Here is a 23,735-nt window from a genome sequence, read left to right on the forward strand (position 1 = left end):
TAAAGCCAGAGAGAGACGGAACAAGAGGTGAGCTCATGCCTCGCTATCTCTGTCTCTCCGATCGCAGTATATTTGTATCTTACAATGATTTTCTTCTGTCCTGCAGGCATTTCCTATTCAAAACAGGAACAGGGACCACGCCACTGTTCAGCACGGCCACCCCAGGGTACACGATGGCCTCTGGCTCTGTTTACTCGCCACCTACTCGGCCACTACCTAGAAACACCCTGTCAAGAAGTGCTTTTAAATTCAAGAAGTCTTCAAAGTACTGTAGCTGGAAATGTACCGCCCTGTGCGCTGTAGGGGTCTCAGTGCTCCTGGCAATACTGCTGTCGTATTTTATAGGTAAGAGCCCGTTTCTAGAACTCTTTTGTCTATACATTGGGACGTTGCCTGATTGTTCAGTTGGTTTTATGTGTTTATTTGGACAGGGCTTGTATTCCGAGGTTATACATCATGGGCGAGAAGTTGGTCCTGATATATGATAAATGGTCATTCTCATTATGTAGATGAATGGAGAAGCTGTGTTTGCGTGAAGTGCGAGGTCTGCCTTGGACACTCACTAGAGCATCCATCTGTGTTGCATTTGTCCCTCGTGAGTGTGTTCACTTCTGTGACATTTCATGTCCAGGAAGTAATTCACGCGCTTGCAGGAATGGGCCCTGTGTAGGAATCCCCTTCAGGGCGGCATCAATAGGGAGCTCTCTGCTCCTCCTCGTGATGTTGCCCGTCTTTCAGCCAAGCCCGTGGTCTAAATGTAAAACCCATCACTCAGAGCCATGCTTGTGCACTCAGGAACTTCTCTCCAGAGAGCTGTGCATCCGTAAAACAAGGGCTGGATGATGTACACATCCCTCTCTGTGGGTTTCCCACCTTTTTGGATGGAATATTGATCGTGGTTTTTTGTCACCTGACTGATTGGAGCTGCTAAGAGAAGTTGCAAATGTGTCTTTTCTTTAACTATTTCAGAACATAGATGAGCATTCAAGCTATTGGCAAATGGCTTATTCAAATGTCAGAAATGACCATATCCAATCTTGATCTAAGTGTGTACAGAAAGGCGTACGTCGTCGAAAAGCAAATCATGTTCACTGAGATAAATCACAGGTTATGTGTTTCACCAAGAACAGCCAGTGAAGCTTCCTCAGGTTTGCAGAGCTATTTGTGATGCCTGGTGAGATTCCATAAGTGAATAAGTGTCACAGGGCTGTCTGTGGAATAGTAGGAGCCTTTTGTGGTTAACCGGTTTCTGTCTTTAGCTATAATACTCCTTAACTATGAATTACGTCCTTAGGAAGTGAAGTGACCATCTTGAGTCACGTCATTGAAGAGCAAAGTAGAATTTTAGAGCTTGAAGGAACTTGAGAGATAGTTGAGTTGGGGGGAGCAATGCAGTGACACATTACCCACTGTGACTTCCGATTCTGTGACCATGGCAACGTCACTCATGAACCTGGCGCCCCCCCACTAAACCCGCACACAGCCTGATCATCCTCATCACAGGCCACTGTCCATCAGAGCTGAAAACAAGATGAGGCCTTTCTGTCATTTTTCAATCATCTAAGTTAACTCGCTCCTTGTGAAGGTGGTCAAACCAGGTACTGAAAGGGTTGTCGCTCTCTGAGATCACACCAACGATACATCGCTGTGCTGTTTTGTAACACTCGTGGTACACAGGAATGTCACAGCAAGCAAACAGATTCCTAGTATTCAGCTAGAAAATATCCGGCCTTGAAGAGCGTCTCTTCTGGTTAACTATTTGTTCATTATTTGCGTACGTCAACAGTGTACTGCTAGATAATTTTAAAGGGTTTCTCAAATGTAACAGTCATAAGTGGGATGTAATAAATTAAGCATATTAGTAGGGGATTTTTTTTTTTAACTGTAGTACATGCTAAACTGACAAATAAGAACTACACAGGGGTGGAGTTCAGTGTCTGTATTGATGTGTTGTCGGACATCGTTTCTGATCTTAAGTGCCTGTGTCCTATTAAATATTTATTTAATAGGTTGTTAAATGTTTTGAATATCAGCTCTGCTACCATTTAATTTTATTTACACTGTGTGATTAGGAAGAAAAATAGCATTTTAATGTGAGATCAGATCACTGTTATTTGTGAGCCTTTCCTCCTTTTAAGGATCTGTCAATGAATATAATTGAATATCAGACTCCTAAATAAAAACTCAAAATGTTCCTTTTTTTCAAATGATCAGTTTTTACTGTTTCATGGTTAGCATCCTACTTTAAACATCTCCCTTTGATTTTATCTTTGTCTGCATGGAATATTTTAAAAATATTCACGTACCCTTGTCAGTTCAACAGATAATTTGTTGAACATTTGTTGTGATTTAGTTACTGTGCTGGAAATTAAGGTGATACAATCCAAGTGTTATCTGACAAAATTACTTTTTTTTTTTTTTCCCTTGGAGTATAATTGCTTTACAGTGTTGTATTAGTTTCTGCTGTACAATGAAGGGAATCAGCTGTGTATATATATACACATGTATGTATATATGTGCGTATATTCCCTCCCTCTCGAGCCTCCCTCCCTCCCCACCCCCATCCCACCCACCTGGACTATCGCAGAGCACCAGTCTGAGCTCCCTGTGCGAGACAGCAGGTTCCCTCTAGCTATCTGTTTTATACATGGTACTGTATGTTTATCAGCGCTTCTCCCCCAGTTCGTCCCACCCTCTCCTTCCAACCTCCGTGTCCACAAATCCATTCTCTATGTCTGCGTCTCTATCCCTGCCCTGCAAGAGGATCATCAGCACCATATATATGGAATCTAGAAAAATTACTTTTATCATCAAAGAATTAAGCCATCCTTTTATTGCTTTACTTAAGCACACAAATATACTTGGAATTTTCACTGGTCTTTCTGTGCTTAAATAACTCACATTCTTAACACAGTGATTTCTTTGCTGTTGTTTAGGTCAGGTAAAGAATTTCACTTCTTCATCAGTTAGCGTGATACATCTTCTTGAGAGTGAAGATACTGCCTTTACCCTTGAAAAGCAGAGGAGGACACTTTGCTCTCCGGGAGGGGGTCCTTTTCTATTGAGTGGTGTAGAGCCGGGAGGGAGATTTGTCCAGGCAGATCAGCCTGATAAACCCTAGAATCAATGGGGAGACCAATGTCATCATCAGATTGACCTTACCACCTTTCACAAAAGCGCAGCCATCCTTAAATTGTTTCCATTCCCTTAGAGGTCCCCTTCCCTCGTATTGACTGTCAATATAAAGTCAAAGCCTTAAAGAAATAAAGGGCCTGAGGGATTATTTGTCTCCTAGAATTTTCTCACCTTCCAGTAAGGTCAAGAGAAGTTATGAGAATATAGCATTTACCAGTCTCTTCTCTAAGGTAGAATTATCTCAGAACAGTCAGAAAGGAAGGGAGAGAGGAGACAGGCTTTGTGTTTGGTGGTTTTTCCTATCTCAGGGACAAAGTGAAAGTCAGTCACTCATGTCCAACTCATTATGACTCTATGGACTGTAGCTTGCCAGGCTCCTCTGTCCATGGAATTTCCCAGGCAAGAAACTGGAGTGGGTTTCTATTTCCTTCTCCAGGGGATCTTCCTAACCCAGGGATCAGATCCGGGTTTCCTGCGTTACATTCAGATCCCTATTCCTAACCAAAATTTCAGAGACAGAAGCCGAAAAGAAAGTGAAAATTAATCCCCGTAGGTCAATGTTATATCTTTGCATGCTGCTGCTGCTGCTACATTGCTTCAGCCGTGTCCGACTCTGTGCAACCCCATAGACAGCAGCCCACCAGGCTCCGATGTCCCTGGGATTCTCCAGGCAAGAACACTGGAGTGGGTTGCCATTTCCTTCTCCAATGCATAAAAGTGAAAAGTGAAAGTGAAGTCGCTCAGTCGTGTCTGACTCTTAGCAACTTCATGGACTGCAGCCTACCAGGCTCCTCCATCCATGGGATTTTCCAGGCAAGAGTACTGGAGTGGGGTGCCATTGCCTTCTCCAATATCTTTGCATCAGTTCAGTTCAGTTCAGTCGCTCAGTCGTGTCCGACTCTTTGCGACCCCATGAATCGCAGCACGCCAGGCCTCCCTGTCCATCACAAACTCCCGGAGTTCACTCAGACTCACGTCCATCGAGTCAGTGATGCCATCCAGCCATCTCATCCTCTGTCATGCCCTTCTCCTCCTGCCCCCAATCCCTCCCAGCATCAGAGTCTTTTCCAATGAGTCAACTCTTTGCGTGAGGTGGCCAAAGTACTGGAGTTTCAGCTTTAGCATCATTCCTTCCAAAGAAATCCCAGGGCTGATCTCCTTCAGAATGGACTGGTTGGATCTCCTTGCAGGCCAAGGGACTCTCAAGAGTCTTCTCCAACACCACAGTTCAAAAGCATCAATTCTTCGGCACTCAGCCTTCTTCACAGTCCAACTCTCACATCCATACATGACCACAGGAAAAACCATAGCCTTGACTAGCTGGACCTTTGTTGGCAAAGTAATGTCTCTGCTTTTGAATATGCTATCTAGGTTGGTCATAACTTTCCTTCCAAGGAGTAAGCGTCTTTCAATGTCATGGCTGCAGTCACCATCTGCAGTGATTTTGGAGCCCCCAAAAATAAAGTCTGACACTGTTTCCACTGTTTCCCCATCTATTTCCCATGAAGTAATGGGACCAGATGCCATGATCTTCGTTTTGTGAATGTTGAGCTTTAAGCCAACTTTTTCACTCTCTTCTTTCACTTTCATCAGCTTTTTAGTTCCTTTTCACTTTCTGCCATAAGGGTGGTGTCATCTGCATATCTGAGGTTATTGATATTTCTCCTGGCAATCTTGATTCCAGTTTGTGTTTCTTCCAGTCCAGCATTTCTCATGATGTACTCTGTATATAAGTTAAATAAGCAGGGTGACAATATACAGCCTTTATGTACTCCTTTTCCTATTTGGAACCAGTCTGTTGTTCCATGTCCAGTTCTAACTGTTGCTTCCTGACCTGCATACAGATTTCTTAAGAGGCAGGTCAGGTGGTCTGGTATTCCCATCTCTTTCATATTTTTCCACAGTTTATTGTGATCCACACAGTCAAAGGCTTTGACATAGTCAATAAAGCAGAAATAGATGTTTTTCTGGAACTCTCTTGCTTTTTCCATGGTCCAGCGGATGTTGGCAATTTGATCTCTGGTTCCTCTGCCTTTTCTAAAACCAGCTTGAACATCAGGAAGTTCACGGTTCACGTATTGCTGAAGCCTGGCTTGGAGAATTTTGAGCATTACTAGCGTGTGAGATGAGTGCAATTGTGCGGTAGTTTGAGCATTCTTTGGCATTGCCTTTCTTCGGGATTGGAATGAAAACTGACCTTTTCCAGTCCTGTGGCCACTGCTGAGTTTTCCAAATTTGCTGGCATATTGAGTGCAACACTTTCACAGCATCATCTTTCAGGATTTGAAATAGCTCAACTGGAATTATATCACCTCCACTAGCTTTGTTTGTAGTGATGCTTTCTAAAGCCCACTTGACTTCACATTCCAGGATGTCTGGCTCTGGGTCAGTGATCACACCATCGTGATTATCTGGGTCGTGAAGATCTTTTTTTGTACAGTTCTTCTGTGTATTCTTGCCACCTCTTCTTAATATCTTCTGCTTCTGTTAGGTCCATACCATTTCTGTCCTTTATCCAGCCCATCTTTGCATGAAATATTCCCTTGGTATCTCTAATTTTCTTGAGATCTGATAGATAGAGTGCCTGATGAACTATGGACTGAGGTTTGTGACATTGTACAGGAGACAGGGATCAAGACCATCCCCATGGAAAAGAAATGCAGAAAAGCAAAATGGCTTTCTGGGGAGGCCTTACAAATAGCTGTGAAAAGAAGAGAAGCGAAAAGCAAAGGAGAAAAGGAAAAATATAAGCATCTGAATGCAGAGTTCCAAAGAATAGCAAGAAGAGATAAGAAAGCCTTCCTCAGTGATCAATGCAAAGAAATATCTTTGCATAGGTAACTGCTAGTAACTTTCTGGTGTCCACCGTTTCAGATATTTGTCCACGCACATATACACCTAGGCTTCCCTGGTAGTTCAGATGGTAAAGAATCTACCTGCAATGCAGGAGACCCAAGTTCGATCTCTGGGTCAGGAAGATCCCCTGGAGAAGGAAATGGCAACCTACACCAGTATTCTTGCCTGGAAAATCCCATGGACAGAGGAGCCTGGCGGGCTACAGTCCATGGCGTCGCAAAGAGTCAGACACGGCTGAGCAACTAACATACACATATACACCTAGAAGTCCATATTTTTAATGCATTTTGTACCAGATTTTTCTCATTCACTAACCTATCATTTTGGAGAAGGGAATGGCAACCCACTCCAGTATTCTTGCCTGGACAATTCCATGGACAGAGGAGCCTAGTGGACTACAATCCGTAAGGTCGCAAAGAGTCAGACAGGTCTGAGTGACTAACACACACACACAAACTATCATTTAGCACCTATTTTTAATTAAACAATTTCCAAAAATGCATGACCATTTTCTTATGCATTTGTGTGTGTGTGTTTGTGTTTGCAGGGTGTCTTCCGTTGATGAAATTTTTGATCAGAATAAATTCTTTGAAAGAAATTTTCTGTGCCAAAGCATAGGCATGTCTTAAAATTATCAAGCCAGGTCCAAGTTACCCTCAGTTCATACAGCTATCAGTGCTACATATAATCAATATTTTTAATTCTTAGCAATCTCTTAGGTAAAAATATTTTATTGTCATTTTCATTTTTTACTAGTAGGGCTGAATATCTTTTCAAATGCTTATTTACCATTTGTAATTTTCCTGTACGTGTTTTAATAGCCTAGTTTCCTCCATTTTTCTTTTGGGGTTTTTATTCTTTTTTTAGGGGGCAGTTGTACATGTTGATTAAGGATATGAATCATTTGTCATATGTTATATATTCTTCCAATTTATTCTGAACTTTGTTTTTGGTTATCTTGCCATATATTATATGGAATTTTTTAAGTAATCAAAGTTATCAATTTTTTCTTGTCATTTCTAGTGTTCATGTTATACCTATAAATTCTTATTTACTCCAAGTATTATTTTTTAAAAGTCACTTAAAAATTTTCTTCTGGTACTTCTGTGGCTTTTTAGTAACCATTTTTAGCTCAGCATTTTTCTCATCACTCCACTCTGCGTTAGAGGTTCAAATTAGCCCTTTCTTCTAGAAGCTCCCAGTCAAGTGATAAAGATGTGTGCAAATGTTTGTATACTGTACACTTTTAACAGAACATGCTTTCATAACAACTTTTTCCAAATTAGAAAGAGAGAGAGAGAGAGAAGGAAAAGAAAAGAAGGAAACGCCTGCCCCTGGCTGAAGATGTTGGGGAAGGAGTTGATGTAGGAATAGCAGGTGATGTTTAAGAGATGCAGAGGAGTTCATTTCTCTGGGCTTGACGTCACAATGGTTGGTGGGAGATCACCATGAGACAAGGTCATCCGAGGCGGGGAAGGAAGAAGCAAGAGCTATCCAGAACGCTGCCTGTGGAGGCTCACGATGTGCCCCTGCTGTGTTTGAAGCTGCGTACGAATTTCCTCCCTTCATTTTCCCAGCAGCCCCGTGAGTTATCTCTGTTTAACAAATAGGATACTCTTAGAAAGGCACTTCACCTTAAAGTCACACGGGCCAGTAAATGACAGAAGCTGGACTGGAAACTGCCAAGGATCCCAGGACATTATCTACGGGGCCTCCCATGAGGTTTCTGAAGAACTGAAAAGAGGGAAAAAACTGAAGAAATGGAAGCATTGTAGTGAAAAAGCATCACATTTATGTTTTGAAAAATTGCTCTAGTGGCATTCCAAAATATGCAGTTCTAAGACAGAAAGTCCGAACTTGGGCTTTTCAGACTTAACAGCTCCTAGGAGTCACCTGGGGATCTTGTTAACATGCACATTCTGATTCAGCAGATCCAGTGTGAGAACAGAGTCTGTGTTTCAGACAGGCTCCCTGGTGACAGTGTTGTGGTCCATTGCAGCACAGTCAGATGCTGTGCTTGATGAAGGAAACATTTCTACAGTGTCCAGTTCATAGCCACTAGACACACATGGCTAGAGAGCCCTTGAAAAGTGGCTGGTGTAACTAAGAGCCTGGAGTTTAGGTTTTATTATTGTTAATTAATATAAGGGGCTTCCTAGGTGACACAGTGGTAAAGAATCTGCCTGCCAGTGCAAGAGACACAAGAGACGCAGGTTTGATCCCTGGGTGGGGAAGATCCCCTGGAGTAGGAAATGGCAACCCACTCCAGTCTGCTAGCCTAGAAAATCCCACGGACAGAAGAGCCTGGCAAGCTACAGTTCAGGAGGTCGCAAAGAGTAAGACACAGCTAAGTGACTGAGCACACACATATGCACTCAAGTAATTTGAACTCAAACAGCTACATGTTTGACTGGTGGATACCGTTTGGACAGTACAAAGGTAGACAGCGCTGTTAGAAAACTAGTCTAAGTGGGAGATCATGAAGCCATGTTGTGACAGAGAAGTGAGCGGAATTGAGAAACCATGAAGAACTGAACAACTATGATGAAGCTGATTCACAATAGAATAGATGGGCCATGATTTATCATATCCCAGTTCTTAAAAATCAAATGTCCAGGTCTATACATATGGCAGACCTCTTTTCAACAGAGTCACATGTGGTTTTCTTTAGATCACTGAGCTCCTGACTAAGATCCTTCTCTGATGCATTATCTTTAAGTTGATATGCCTTTCCACAGTGAAAATTCTCCTGATTACTAAACATAAACTTTAGGTTCAATAATAGTGGTTAGTGATACAGCCCTATCCAAAAAAAATAGCTGTCCCACTTTTTCTGGGCCCTAATTTACTCCATTTTGTAGTGACATTACTTTGCCAACAAAGGTCCATCTAGTCAAAGCTATGGTTTTTCCAGTAGTCACGTATGGATATCGGACAGTAAAGAAAGCTGAGTGCCGCAGAACTGATGCTTTTGAACTGTGGTGTTGGAGAAGACTCTTGAGAGTCCCTTGGACTGCAAGGAGATCAAACCAGTCCATCCTAAAGGAAATCAACCCTGAATATTCATTGGAAGGACTGATGGCTGAAGCTGAAACTCCAATACTTTGACCACCTGATGCAAAGAACTGACTCACTGGAAAAGACCCCGATACTGGCAAAGATTAAAGGCAGAAGGAGACGGGGATAACAGAGGATGAGGTGGTTGGATGGCATCACTGACTCGGTGGACATGAGTTTGAGCAAAGTCCAGGAGTTGGTGATGGACAGGGGATCCTGACGTGCTAGTCCATGGGGTTGCAAAGAGTCAGATGCAACTGAGCAGCTGAACTGAACTGAACTGTTTTTCTAAAATCTGAAAATTATGAAGATGGGCAATAGTCAGCAGTTGTTCACCAGAGAATGAATAGAAAGGAGATAGTCTTTTGGTTACTATTGCTTCTGCTTCTGCTCACAGTTATGGGATGAGTAGGCATCTTGATTATTGTTCTTTACTCACAGAAGGCTCTTTTTCCTAGGTGGGAGGCACCCTGAAATTTTGACTTTCTACACATTGAAATATGCCCACAAATCTTACCATAAAGTGTAAACATCATTGAAACGTTAGGAAACACTGGTCAAAATATGTTGAAATTACCATGTTAATACCAGTGAAAACTGCAACAAATCAAGCCAAACTTCAAATAGCACCATTATGGACACAACCTCATTAACGTGACCATATACTGCTAGGCAGAGTCTGAAAATTCACAGAATTATCATGGGAAATTCCATGTAGAGTAGCACCAAAAGAGTTTGCACATATAATTTAAACTTATGGGAAACTCGAGAAAACAAAAATCTTATCAAAATATATTATGCTTGGGACTTCTCTAGTTGTCCAGTGGTTAAGACTTCACCTTTCAATCAGAGGGTGTGGGTTCAGTCCTTGATAGGGAGCTAAGATTCCACATGCCTTGTGGACAAAAAAACCAAACCATAAAACAGAGGTAATATTATAACAAATTCCATTAAAATTTTAAAAATGGTCTACATCAAAAATTATTTTCAAAAAACTACATATGTTAGCATAGTTTCTCAATTTTTGGCCCTTTAGGCCAAGTTTATCACAACCCACTAATCCCCATGACTAATTTTTTTTATAACAGCTTAGAAGTATTGACTTTGTGCTCAGTTGTGTCCGAGTGTTTGCAGTCTCATGGTCTGTAGCCCACCAGGCTCCTCTGTCCGTGGGATTTTCCAGATAAGAATACTGGAGTGGGTTGCCATTTCCTATTTCAGGGGATCTTCCCCGCCCGGGGATCGCACTGATATCCCTTGTGTCTCCTGCATTGGCAGGTGGATTCTTTGCAACTAGCACCACCTGGGAAGTCCATTATAACAGTTGGTTAAGATATAATTCAGATACCATATAGTTCACCCACTTAAAGCCCACACTTCAATGGGGATTCGTATATTCATACAGCTTTGCAGTCATCACCACAACCAATTTTAGAGTACTCCTATCACCCACACAAAAAAACAGCCCTGTATCCCTAAACAGACACTTCCTATTGCCTTCCAAACATTCAGTAATCTTTTTTTTCCCATGAAACTCTGAATTTGTAAGGGGCTGGTTTATGGACTCATTTCCAGCGACAAATAACTCTACATTGTTTTTCTCATGAACTTCTGACATAGGCTGCTAACCAAAGAACTACTCACATTTTCAATATTCCTTTTCATTTAGGAAAAAATACTATGTAGTTATTTATTTCCTTTGAACAGCTGCTACCAACTGATTCCTAAAATAGATGTTGTCATACATCTGCTAAAAAGGCTGTTTAACAACATAAGCATTCCCTAGATCAAGCAAAACATAACCTGTCGGATCCAGGTTCATGGTAGTGATGATTCCTTAGCAGTTATCTGTCCTACTTCTGGGTCTATTTGCATTTTATGAATATCTTTACCTCTCTGTGTACCTTGATATTGATTACGGTACTAGCGATATATATGCAACTCAGGGTCAGGAGGAAAAATAAGCCAGCCCTTTAGGCTTTGTGAAAAAAATCAACCACTTAAATATAGATGGCAAAATAAAATGTGTTGTGACATTCTTTTTTTCTTCTTCGACGTGTCTTTGTCATAAAAGTGATGTTTTATTAGGTTCTTGAACACAGCCGAATGATGAATTATATACCATTTTTCACAATGGCTTCTTCCCTTAGCTCTTAGTTGTATTACACTCAGTAAAATGCATTTTGTCTGAGATGGAATGGTGGCATTTTTAATACTAATGTGGTGTCACCACAATATAAGAAAAAAATTGTAATTTGGGAGAATGGCATTGAAATATGTATAATAGCATATAGGAAACGAGTCGCCAGTCCAGGTTCCATGCACAATACTGGATGCTTGGGGCTGGTGCACTGGGACGACCCAGAGGGATGGTATGGGGAGGGAGGAGGGAGGAGGGTTCAGGATGGGGAACATGTGTATACCTGTGGCAGATTCATTTTGATATACGGCAAAACCAATACAATATTGTAAAGTTAAATAAAATAAAATTTTTTTAAAAATCTAATTTCTTAGGGGGAAAAAAATAAAGCAAAGTAAAGGGTTTTCAAAAAAAAAAAGAAAAAAATTGTATTGCTCATATTTTAGTGGGTTGAAAATTGTAAACTGAAAATTTTAAATCAATAGATCAGTATTTTATCTCATTTATCTTCTACATGATCTAGCATATCATTTAGAAACCTAGAAAAGATCGAGAGATCACTTAAAATTCAGTTCTTTCTCTAGCCACCTCTGTATAATCATTTCAGTGACTTCTGAATTGAATCTATAGTGGGGAAAAATCAATATATTGTACACTTAGAGTTTTTTGATGTTACAGATTTTTTGCTGCTGTTTATTAGCAAAACATAAAAGTGTTTAGTTTTAGGTTGATTCTGGTATTACTCTAAAGAAAAAAGAGGTTACTACCAAAATCAGGTACAGAAATGCAGAAATACAAATGCAGAAAGTGTGCTCTTCCTCTCCTCACCAAAAAGCATTTATTTCCTCTTAGTTTGGTGGGCTTCCCTTGTGGCTTAGATGGCAGAGAACCTGCCTACAAAGCAGGAGATGCAGGTTCGATCCCTGGGTCAGGAGGATCCCCCAGAGAAGCGAATGGCTATCTACTCCGTCATTCTTGCCTGGAGAATCCCATGGACAGAAGAGCCTGGTGGGCTACAGTCCATGGGATCGCAAAGAGTCAGACACAACTGAGTGAGTTAAAAGACACTTTAACTTTTCAAAGTAAATAATGTATGGGAAATAGTATAAGCAGACTGCTTTTACCATTCAAATATAAGACTCTCCCTGACTTGAAAAATGTCCAAGGACAACAGCGATAAGAAATACCTTTAAAGTCATCTAAACTCCAGTTTGTGCTATAGATAAATATTTTGCCTGTGAAATACAGGGCTGTCTTCTTTGTTTTAGGCTATCAGTTTTGCAGAATGTAGCAACAACTCCTGACTAATGACAAGTGGAAAGCATAATACAATATTTACCATTTCAGTGCTACATTGCATAAATATTTAATCAGTGTTGCATATGTCATTTGCTTTAACGTTAGTGCTCCTGAGAGCAGAGTGTACCGAGAGAAATATCTACATAGAGAGGAGTGAAAGAAAAAGTAACTGGCATATATGAGGTTAAAAAAGCTTGATGGATTGCTAGGAATCTTAGGAATGAATTCAGCAGAAAACCTCTATTTCCATTGAATCTATGTTCCAACAGAGATTTCATCCTTAAATAAAACAGATCAAAGAAAATGCACGTGTGTAGCGACTCTTTTCAGTTTATTGTTCCTGTGTCATCTTAGAATGTCTTCAGACTACTCACATCTTGTCCTTCCTTAACAATACGATACCACCGTTTCTTTAGTGGCCTAAGAAAATAACATCAGAAAAGGAAGTGACCATTCATTCATCCATCCATCTGTCATTCTTTGGACATTTATTTATTGAGACATTATCACAGATAGTGCAGTGAGCAACCTTACACAGTCCTTGTCCTCTTAGAGATTATGTCTTAGAGACAGTAAACATTGAGCGGTTAATTTTAATCAGGATGTCTATTTTAAAAGGAGAAAAAAAATGTGGAAGACTAGAGCAGTGCATAAAATGCAGTATTTACCAAATCTGAGCATTAGAGAAAGGTTTTCCTGCTAAAACCAGAATAATAAGTAGTAGTATGTGTTTTGACAAATGCTGACATAAGGACAAATATTAAGTGTTACCACATAAACCTAAATATGGCCCAAAAATCAATTCTCAGGAATATTAGAACCAATGCATTGTGATATAATAAAAATAAATTTGGAAGTGTCTGAGGGGGAAAACAGTTATGATATTTTTTATTTTCTTTGTTGGGTTAGTTTAGCTAGAATCCTCTTTGTAGTTAATATCTAGAAGTCAAAAGAAATCTTTGTTTGGAGATTTGGGGTAACTAGATTTAAAATTTCCATGAGAATTTATAGTCTGTTTCTGCTTGTTTCTTTCCTTTAATTTTAGATAACACACTTTTATGCTTTAAGAATTTTCTTTATAGAGTATATCCAGAAAATAGTTTTAAAAGCTGTTAAATCATATTTCTGCATTCTTTTGCAAGCATTCATGAGTTCTATATTAACCTATTTTGAAGATAGTTCTAAAACATGTGTTTCCTGTGTTTCAAAAGTTATTTGGAGATAGATATCATTGTTCTGCATTTGAGAACCAAAGAGGTCGACCTGTCCAATTTCCATTCTTGAGTTGGCCTAGAAGGGGAAAGAACATTACCTTGAGACACTTCCATGGCGCATTTTAAGCACATAGACACTGAATCAAAGAACAATTACATTTTTTTAGCCAGTTTTGTGTAGTACTAACTTGTTTGGGGAGAAAATACTCAGTATTGTTGAAGATAAGAACTTCCAGTCTCTTCTTGAACTGTTAGGTTTCATCACTGGTGACTTATCCAGGCTTCCAGAGAGGCTCGTCTTGGGACCGCCCTGGCTGTTTAATAATTAAGACTTCACCTTCCAGTGGCAGTGCCCGGGGCGTAGGTTTGATCCCTGGTTGGGGAGGTAGGATCCCACATGCCTCGCAGCCAAAAAACAAAACAAATTCCCCTCCCCTCACCCATGAAACAGAAGCAATATAGAACCATATTCAATAAAGACTTTAAAATGGCCTACATCCAAAAAAACCTCAAAAAACAAGAGGATCATCCTTGTAGCTTTTCCCATCAGTCGGCTTGAGTTGGTGTTGGTGGACTCCCCTGGAATTGTCTTTTCTCCTTAATGTTATGGCCACAGCCTGACCCTTTCAGTCTCCTCCACTACTGAGCTCTTTCTCCCCTTTATTGCTTCTGCCCCTAAGAAAGAGGAAGCCTTCTGCATATCATCCTACATTTCCCGTGGTTTTCCATGGTTGTAGAAGGACACTCAAGGCTACCTAACATGTTACTGTATGCGAAGCTAGGATATGAGGCCCTTTCCTCTGAGGGAAAAAAAAATGATACAGTACTTCTGCATCTTGGACATGTTTATTTGTTTTTCCCAGGCATTTCCTTTTAATTATTTCCAAGATCACAACCAATTTAATCCCCTTAAATTTACCAAGTATTGAATATCCTTCCTAACCACCGAGTTCACAGTAAGGCATAGCCTTTACAACAGTGATCTTATATAGGAAAATGTGTCAATTTTGAATACCACATTACAGTGTATTTTTAGAATGCTGTTTATAAGCACAGAGCCTCAAAGCAGTAAGATTTGAATTTGTAATCCCACCTCTGTCACTTATCAGCTGTGTCATCTTGAGCAGGGCAGTTAACCTCCATAAACCTGGGTTTCCTCGTCATTGTAAGCAGGATTAGTTATAGTAGAGATCTTTGGAATATTTCATAAAATAATTATTAAAAGACCTACTATATTGCACAGGGAACTATTTTTAATATCTTGTAATAACCTATAGAAAAATAGGTTATTTTTTATAGTAGAAAAGGATCTAAACAAGAATAGATATGCATATATGTTTAACTGAATCCCTTTCCTTTACAATAGAAACTAATGCAATGCTGTAAATTAATTGTATTTCAATTTTAATGATAAGAAAAATAATAATCTGTGCCTATAAAATGTAAGTGCTGAATTAATTTTAGCTGCTATTATTTCACAACCTAGTGAATAAAATATCAGTATCCACAATTTTTTAGAAAGAAAAATCTTTGGCCCAGAGAATCAGTGACTTGTCCAGCATTAAAGCCAGTCAATGTTTAAGTGGCAACCCTCTCCAGTATTCTTTCAAGGGAAATCCCATGGAGGAGAAGACCCAGGCAGGCTATAGTCTGCTTTGAGACTGTGAGGTCTCAAAGGGTCAGACATGACTTAGGGAATGAGCATGATAAGCACATTATCTAGGTCTTCTTATTTTGAGTCCAGAACTTTATTCCACTATATCAGAGGGCATTGACTTAAGTCTCATAAGACTTAAGAATTTAGTTAAAAATTGCAATTTGTTATAAAACAAATTAAAAATGTGTTTAAAATTTTGCCAGTAATCGCAAGGAAAAACTGAATTAAATATAAAAATATATATAAAATAACAGTACCATAGAAGGTCCACAATTATATGATAAAGGTGAAGAGCATATTAAAGAAATGTACAGGGACCACTGCTGAGGGGACCGAAAATGCTGTGGCTCTTTTCCATGGGATCTTTTAATTTTGTTCTGGATGCTTCATCTGTTCCTTATCTCCACTTGTCGTTTTTACAAGCTAGCTTCATGATGTAGTTCTGAGACACTGAGTTACACAGAATTTATACATAAAACCTAACCATATTGTTTCAGTCATTTCAAGTCATCACAGATTTTACCATTATTTTCTATTTTAAGACTAAAGCTGTTTTTAGATGCATTTTACTTCTTCACAGATACTCCTTGTGATCTCAGAAGAGAATCACATAGAGAGAAGCACTGCATGTTGAAAGTGGGAAAGTGGGTCACTTATTTTTAGGAAAGGAGCCTGAGACCACCGAATACAGAAGCAGGTGGGCAGCGAGAGCCATCTCCAGGGTATCAGAGACGACTTCCTCGGTATTTTGCTTTGAAAAAGAATATCCCACAAAAGCTTCATAAATATCATTAATTAGAGTTAAGTTCATAACTGAGGAAAGCTGCTCTCCATGTGAGCCCAGATGAATGGGGAACAGCTGGGAAACTGGCTTCCCATGCTGTTTTTCAGCCCTGCTTGATGAGATGACGTGAGAGGTCAAGGCAGGCTGATGGGATGTGTTGAATTTACGGTTACCTACGAGGTGTCTGAAGTGGTGACGTGGTCTCCATGTCATCCAGCTTTCATAGGCGACAGAACTTGGTGAGGGAGACACTGACTAAATCTTTGTTGACAAACGAATCCCTAACAACAAACTACTTGAGCTGGTTGTGCCTGTGTTCCTGAAGGGTCTTTGATTTTGTTATTAATAGAATTTATCACTTGACAGCCACACATACACACTCACAAATCATGTTCTTTCTCTCAAATGTAACTTCTCAGGGAAGAAGTGGACTCATTATTTCATAATTAGTATTATGAAAGGGACATTTTGAAGGGAATATTTTTCTGGATTTTACCTTTTTAAATTTTTTCACATTAACTATTCTTTATTGATTCATTGGAGCAGAAATGTAGGTCTTTCTAAAAGCAAATGAAGTGTTGGAGAAACAAGCCGCCTAAAGGAAGACAAAGAATACTTTTATGTGTTCCTGCAACAATAGTACTGTAAGAGATGTTCTTTCCAATGTATGCAATAAGTGTGTCCCACATCACAGTGTTCCTAAGTTGGCATTTTAAAATGAACAGTAGAAACCTAAATTTTTAAACAAAGGTCTTAAAAATATACTCATTTAAGTGTTTCAGACTGATACCACCGGATAAAGTTTGGCCTATACAGAAGGTTGTTTTTTTTTTTTTTTTTTAAACTTTTTACTTTTTACTTTGTATTGGGGTATAGCCGATTAACAATATTGTTATAGTGTCTTGTGAATGGTGATGGGGCCTCAGCCATACATGTACCTGTTGGATTTTGCCATATTTTAATCTACCAACCTGGATTTTGCCATATTTTAATCTACCAACCTTCCATATCCCTAATAGTTAGATCTTGTAATAATGATGATTAAAGTGTCTTAAAATTTCAAAGAATTATCATTTTCAGGTCTATTGTACTCTTCTTCCAAAAAGTTAAAACAAGCCAAGGAAATATTATGTGCTTAAGTAGGTCACTAACATCTATACACATTTACTTGCATAAAAGTAGGATATAGGTCTTAAATAATGTTTTCAAGAGAAAGGAATTCAGATTCCTTTTAATATTATTATTTCTAAAATTGAGTCAGTACAATAAGCCTTTGAATAATGAGTAGATCCATGGGATTTCAATGGTGAAGCTACTAATAACTGTTACCAATGAATCCTCTGTCACAAACATTTCATGATAACAGCAAACTCAGTATTTTGGCAAGCAAGGCATAGTCTATAAATCATGTAAATGATTTCATTCTGTATTTTGAATGTTCTTGGAATGGGTCCTCATACCATATTCTTTAACGCTGACAACTGTTACTTCAAAGATTCCCTGGCTTATTGATAATGACTGGCCCCTCTGGGCAGTCAATCATGAGGGTGAACACGTTTAGTCTTTTCTGTTTGGTTGGAGAATGAATGCTTCTTTCATTTCTAGAACAGAACCTGGAAACAAGAGAAAAACTAATGAAATGCTAGGAAAACAATCTGTTGTAGAAATCCCAACTTAATTCTCTTGGTGACAGAAACAACAGCTTGATTTTCATACGCCTCTGTCAGCTTCAGCCCTGGCTGTCAGTGGGCAGTTGGAATTGTTATTTTACTAAGCAGCATCCTCCAACATAGTATACTGAATCTCCATACTGGAGAAAGAAAAAAGACTTAGAAATTTAAAAGTAGAATTTTTAATATTATTTCTAAAAGAACAGGTGTCTAATATTCTGGTAGAAACAAACCTACAGAGCTGAATCATAGCCATAGTTTTACATGCCCATTAATGACACAGGCCAAGAAAGGATAGAAAGGAAAAATACATGTATAGAAATATAAAATATCAGCAGTCGTTCCTTACTTCCCTCCCCTTCTCCCCTTCAAAACTATTTGTTCGTAAAGCTTGTGATTTCCAGTAGATTATAATGCTCAGAGAACTTTGCTACATCAAGTGTTAATTCCTTTGAATATCAAAATATCTTTTTAATGGCAATTTGAGCACATACTAATATTTAAGCTTTCAAAAGAAATACTGATTTTCAAATAACCATATTTGGGTCAGCAAGGTATAAACTTTTGAAATAACGTTAGCCTTAAAAGTTAATAACAAATAATAATGGATTTGAATGCCAAAATATTGCCCAACACATTCCGTCAACATGTATATGAACACAGCAGGAAATCCAAAACAAAAGCTAATTTATGGAAAACTATGTATTCCTAATGACAGTTTAGACCAGTAGGGGTCCAAGTTACAAACTGCAGTCTTTACATGAGATACTTTCATTTTGCATTGAAAACTTGGTTGCATTCTGGAAACATGAATCAAATCAAATCATTGCCCTATATTTAAGAGTATTCTTCTCATTTCCTCTGTAAAATCTAATCATTGCACATGTGCATCATGTATATTTATGTATTCATGAAATTTAAACACAAAATGAAGAAATTTTGCTTTCAAAACCCAAGATACCCAAGGAGTAGTATGCATAAAATGGTAGTTTGAGCCCATGCAATTTTACTTTATTTGAAAATGAAGACAAAGGAACTACAACACTGGTATTCTAATATGTTGATATTTTATTGATGCCAGATGTTTTTTTTTCCCTTAGGCTCAATGATTTAGCCTAAATATTTATACTTTAAAACATTATATTGACATACCATAGAATATAAATCTGGAAGAAACCTTAAAGATCAGTGAGTGCAGTTCTTCAGATTTTTACATAAATAAGATATCTAAGCCTCAGAGAGGCCCAGGGACTTGCCAAGGTTCCAGAACTCAATAGAGCCAGAATTGAGACTTGGACCCAGGTCTCTTTAAATGTAAACTGAGGGCTCCGCAAGATACCACACAGCCTGTGCTGAAAACTGCATTCATACCTATAAATGATCAGATTCTGATTTTCTTTTCCTGCAACTTCTGATAACATGTTCTTAATGATTCTTTCTCACAAAGATTATTTTGGGGGAAAACATATGTGGATGTGAGGTGAATTTCAAGACAGGAAAGCATTTAACCTTAGCTTGCTGTGATGAACTTGGAAAGTTTTGGAGGCTAAATCCAACTGAATTGCAAATACCTTCAGGATATCTTTTAGCTTAGTTTTTTATTTGTTTGTTTTACCAGAATCTGGTTCTCATATTATCTCATCCTTTTTTTGTCTTTGTGAGAATGCATGCTTGATCTTGTAATATTAAACAGCATTTAGCCAATAATGCCAGGCATGCTAAGAACTAGATTTGAAGTTGCCAGAAGCTCAGAGCGTACTCTTCAGGGTTCTGGTGACATAAGCTGGGTTCAGGTTTCTGATGGCAAGGGTGCTCGCTTCTGTGTTCGCTTCACAACATCCCCTGTAATTTACTCTAAGGTTCTGGCAGATTGCTGGACCATGTCACCAGCTGTCGCCACCCCTCCTTCCCATCCCTGTTTGGCAGTATCTGAGAACACAGGCAAGCCAGTAGAAATAATAGTAGCTGTGATAACAACTTCGGTGGCATGCTCCCCAGAGACAAGATCAAAATTTGGCACCATTTCTCTCATCATGGAACTAAAAATGGCACTGCATTTGCTCCTTGGTGGCATATAATTTTCCTTAATGACACATTTTGGTTTCAAGTCTTCTACATGCTGGCTTTTAAATATCAAACCAGCATATATCGGTTAAAAACAATGGCATGCCCATTTTTTTATGGGGAGGAGGTGAAATAAATATAATACCACACATTCCTTTCATCTCCATCAGCCTTGAAAAATAAAGGGAGCGGATGCTATAATTTCTCTCACTTCAATGGTATTTCAGAGCCTGAAAATTTCTTCATAAAATTTCACTGGTAGATTTTCACCAGCATATTGTCTCAAAATTCTCTCAGTTAATGAGATTTTTTTTCTTGGCATTTCTAGAAAGAAAAAAATTAAGAAATTATAGAATATTTTTTGAGTGACACAAGAAATATTTTAATTTAAGCATCTTGAATTCGGTTACAATCTAAGAATACCAGGCAAAACCCTTAAAATGTAGTTTAGAGTAGACTATTGGGCTATAAGTAACATAGATTGCAAAAGTGATTGACAGTTTAGCACTGAGTTATTTCTAGAGTTGATATCTTTGTCATATTTTTTTATCACTGACTTGGGTGGTAGTATAAAAAGTATGCTCATGAATTTTGTAGACTACAAATGTCAGATACTACAACTAATTTAAAAGAGTTCTGACTGAGAATCATCTTGAAAATCTGTATTCTCCCACTTTGCAAAAACAGGAATTATACTAGGTACTTTCTAACACATTATTGACTGGGGCATTTTTGTAGAAACTAACATCTGTGGTGTTTATGCATCTCCAATCGATAATATGCTAAGACTGCTTCTGACTGTTACCAGTCTCAGATTCTCTGTTATCATCCTTATTTCTCAGGAACCAAGCTATGGAGAGCCAGCCCTCTAAGATCAACTCTAAGCAAAATATTGAAAAAACTGAATTACATATTAAATTTTTCCTGTAACTGTCCTCTCCCATTTTTCCATAGCTAACATCCTGTACATTATTCCCTTACCCCACCCCAAACTCATCATTTTCCATCAGAGTACCTATTTTTAACCCCCTATCTGCAAAGATCCATTTGTGATTCTCCTACGACCCCCCCCCTACTTCTCACACAAGAGACAATTAAAAATGTATCCAAATATAAGGTGGTCTGTTCAAGATAAAATAATATAAATTGCTATGGCAGTATATGGACATGGAACAACAGACTGGTTCCAAATAGGAAAAGGAGTATGTCAAGGCTGCATATTGTCACCCTGCTTATTTAACTTATATGCAGAGTACATCATGAGAAATGCTGAGCTGGATGAAGCACAAGCTGGAATCAAGATCACTGGGAGAAATATCAATAACCTCAGATATGCAGACGACACAACCCTTATGTCAGAAAGTGAAGAGGAACTAAAAAGCCTCTTGATGAAAGTGAAAGAGGAGAGTGAAAAACTTGGCTTAAAGCTCAACATTCAGAAAACTAAGATCATGGCATCCAGTCCCATCACTTCATGGCAAATAGATAGGGAAACAGTGGAAACAGTGGCAGACTTTATTTTTTTGGACTCCAAAATCCCTGCAGATGGTGGTTGCAGCCAGGAAATTAAAAGATGTTTACTCCTGAGAAGGAAAGTTATAACCAACCTAGATAGCATATTCAAAAGCAGAAACATTACTTTGCCAACAAAGGTCCGTCTAGTCAAGGCTATGGTTTTTCCAGTGGTCATGTATGGATGTGAGAGTTGGACTGTGAAGAAAGCTGAGCACTGAAGAATTGATGCTTTTGAACTGTGGTGTTGGAGAAGGCTCTTGAGAGTCCCTTGAATTGCAAGGAGATCCAACCAGTCCATTCTAAAGGAGATCAGTCCTAGGTGTTCATTTGAAGGACTGATGCTAAAGCTGAAACTCCAATACTTTGGCCACCTCATGCGAAGAGTTGACTCATTGGAAAAGACTCTGATGCTGGGAGGGATTGAGGGCAGGAGGAGAAGGGGATGACAGAGGATGAGATGGCTGGATGGCATCACCTACTCAATGGACCTGAGTTTGGGTAGGCTCCGGGAGTTGGTGATGGACAGGGAGGCCTGGCGTGCTGTGATTCATGGGGTTGCAAAGAGTCGGACACGACTGAGTGACTGAACTGAAGAGAACTGAACTGAACTGATGGCAGTATAGACTTCATGAAGTCTTCTAGGAAGACTTCATGAAGAAATGTTATGTGGACTAGATATTAGGGTGTTGGTGAGATTTCATCAGGCAGAGTTTGGGGAAGGCAACCCAGAAACCAGGAATTATAAGGAACAATGTCATGGAAGTAGAATAATTAAGGATACTACGGTAGACAGGCAAATCTGGCCAGCTCATGGGATCTGTGTTGTGTTCACCTTGTTATGCAACAGAGCTCTAGAACTTTCTCATCTTGCAAAATAGAAACTCTCTATTCGCTAAACAACTCCCCGTATCCCCCCAGTCCAGCCCTTAGCACCATTCAACTGTCTGCTCCTTTGGGTCTATTTTAGATGCCCATATAAGTGAAATCAAGCAGTATTTGTCCTGTATATATATATAATGGGCTTCTCTTGTGGCTCAGTAGTATAAATAACCTACCTGCCAATGCAGGAGACACAAGTTTAATCCCTGGATTGGCAACCCACTCCAGTATTCTTGCCTGGGAAATCCCATGGACAGAGGAGCCTGGAAAGCTACAGTCCGTGGAGTCACAAAGAGTCAGATATGACTTAGCGACTAAACAACAACATATGTATATGACATTCTCTTTATCCATTCATCAGTGGACATGTGGGTTTCTTCTGTCTCTTGACTATTGTCTCACTCTTCCGTTTTCCTCTTACCAGATGGAGTCGCTTACCATCCTTCTACACTGGGTCTTTGCCCTGTGTGTGCATTTATTCTGTTTATCTCAGCGGGGCCGGGGGTCGAGGTGGTGTTGCTATAACAGGCTGTCCTCATTGTCTCACCCGCAGCCTTATGGGCAGGAAGGCCTGGGAGCTTTGCAGAGAAAAGCACCTGCGGCAAAGGTTCAGGGAAGTTAAAACAGACATTCTTTAGCTATGCCCTGTGTCAGATGGACTACTTTAAATAAAGTATTTAAATTTAGTATGTAGTTAGAAAAGTATACAGAACCTAAGTGAACGACCCAGTGGAACCACTTCCCAGGCAGAAAAATAGAGTATTACCCGCTCTCCAGAAGCCCCCATGGGCTCTCCCAGTCATCACCTCCCCTCTTCTCCCTGCAGAGAGTCACTACGGGGACTTTCACCTGCTTTGAATGTTATGCACATGGACTTAACACAGTATTCATGTCTTTTGTGAATGGGTTCCCTTGCTCAGTATTGTATTTGTGAAGGTTTTCCATATTGTGGCATCTGGAGGTGGCTCACTCATTCACATTGCTGTGTGGAATTCCATTGTATGACAATCCTATAATTTTTTTTATCCATCCTGCTGCAGGCAGACATCTGAGTTCTTTCCAGTTTGGGGCTGTAACAAATATTTCCGTGAACATTCTTGTTCATGCCTTTTGGTGCTGTGTGTATACATGTTTCTATTGGATATGCAGGCAGAGTTTTGTACATCTATGGGGACTTACCCACTGTATCTAAGATTTTTTAATAAGGAGAAAATATATTCTAATTCCCAACAAGCAACCTTTAAATGATCTTGCAAAAATACAACTATTTATAGTTGGTAAACATCTTGTATTTACAACTTAATTTTAAGAAATGGACAACTTCTGAGTATGTCTGCTCCTCAAAAGAGAGATGAATTAACAATTTGTGTTAAGACTTTTTGTAATTCCTTTGAGGCGAATGCTCAGTTTTGATTCAGATAAGTAGGAAAACAGCACAGTGCAGAAAAAGGAATCCTGAAGTAAC

General features: G+C 39.3%; 1 protein-coding gene across 15 annotated transcripts in view; it reads left to right on the top strand.

Annotated features, from left to right (window-relative positions):
* The window catches only part of TENM3 (teneurin transmembrane protein 3), a 2,746,241-nt gene that overhangs the window by 2,577,983 nt on the left and 144,523 nt on the right, over positions 1-23,735 (top strand). For all 15 annotated transcript variants that reach the window (XM_027530163.1, XM_027530171.1, XM_027530173.1 and 12 more), the window contains one exon: positions 107-345. In XM_027530163.1, the coding sequence (XP_027385964.1) occupies positions 107-345 (239 nt within the window). The remainder of the gene's footprint in view (positions 1-106; positions 346-23,735) is intronic.

This window comes from Bos indicus x Bos taurus, chromosome 27, assembly GCF_003369695.1.
Source record: "Bos indicus x Bos taurus breed Angus x Brahman F1 hybrid chromosome 27, Bos_hybrid_MaternalHap_v2.0, whole genome shotgun sequence".
Classification (NCBI taxonomy): Eukaryota; Metazoa; Chordata; class Mammalia; order Artiodactyla; family Bovidae; genus Bos; species Bos indicus x Bos taurus.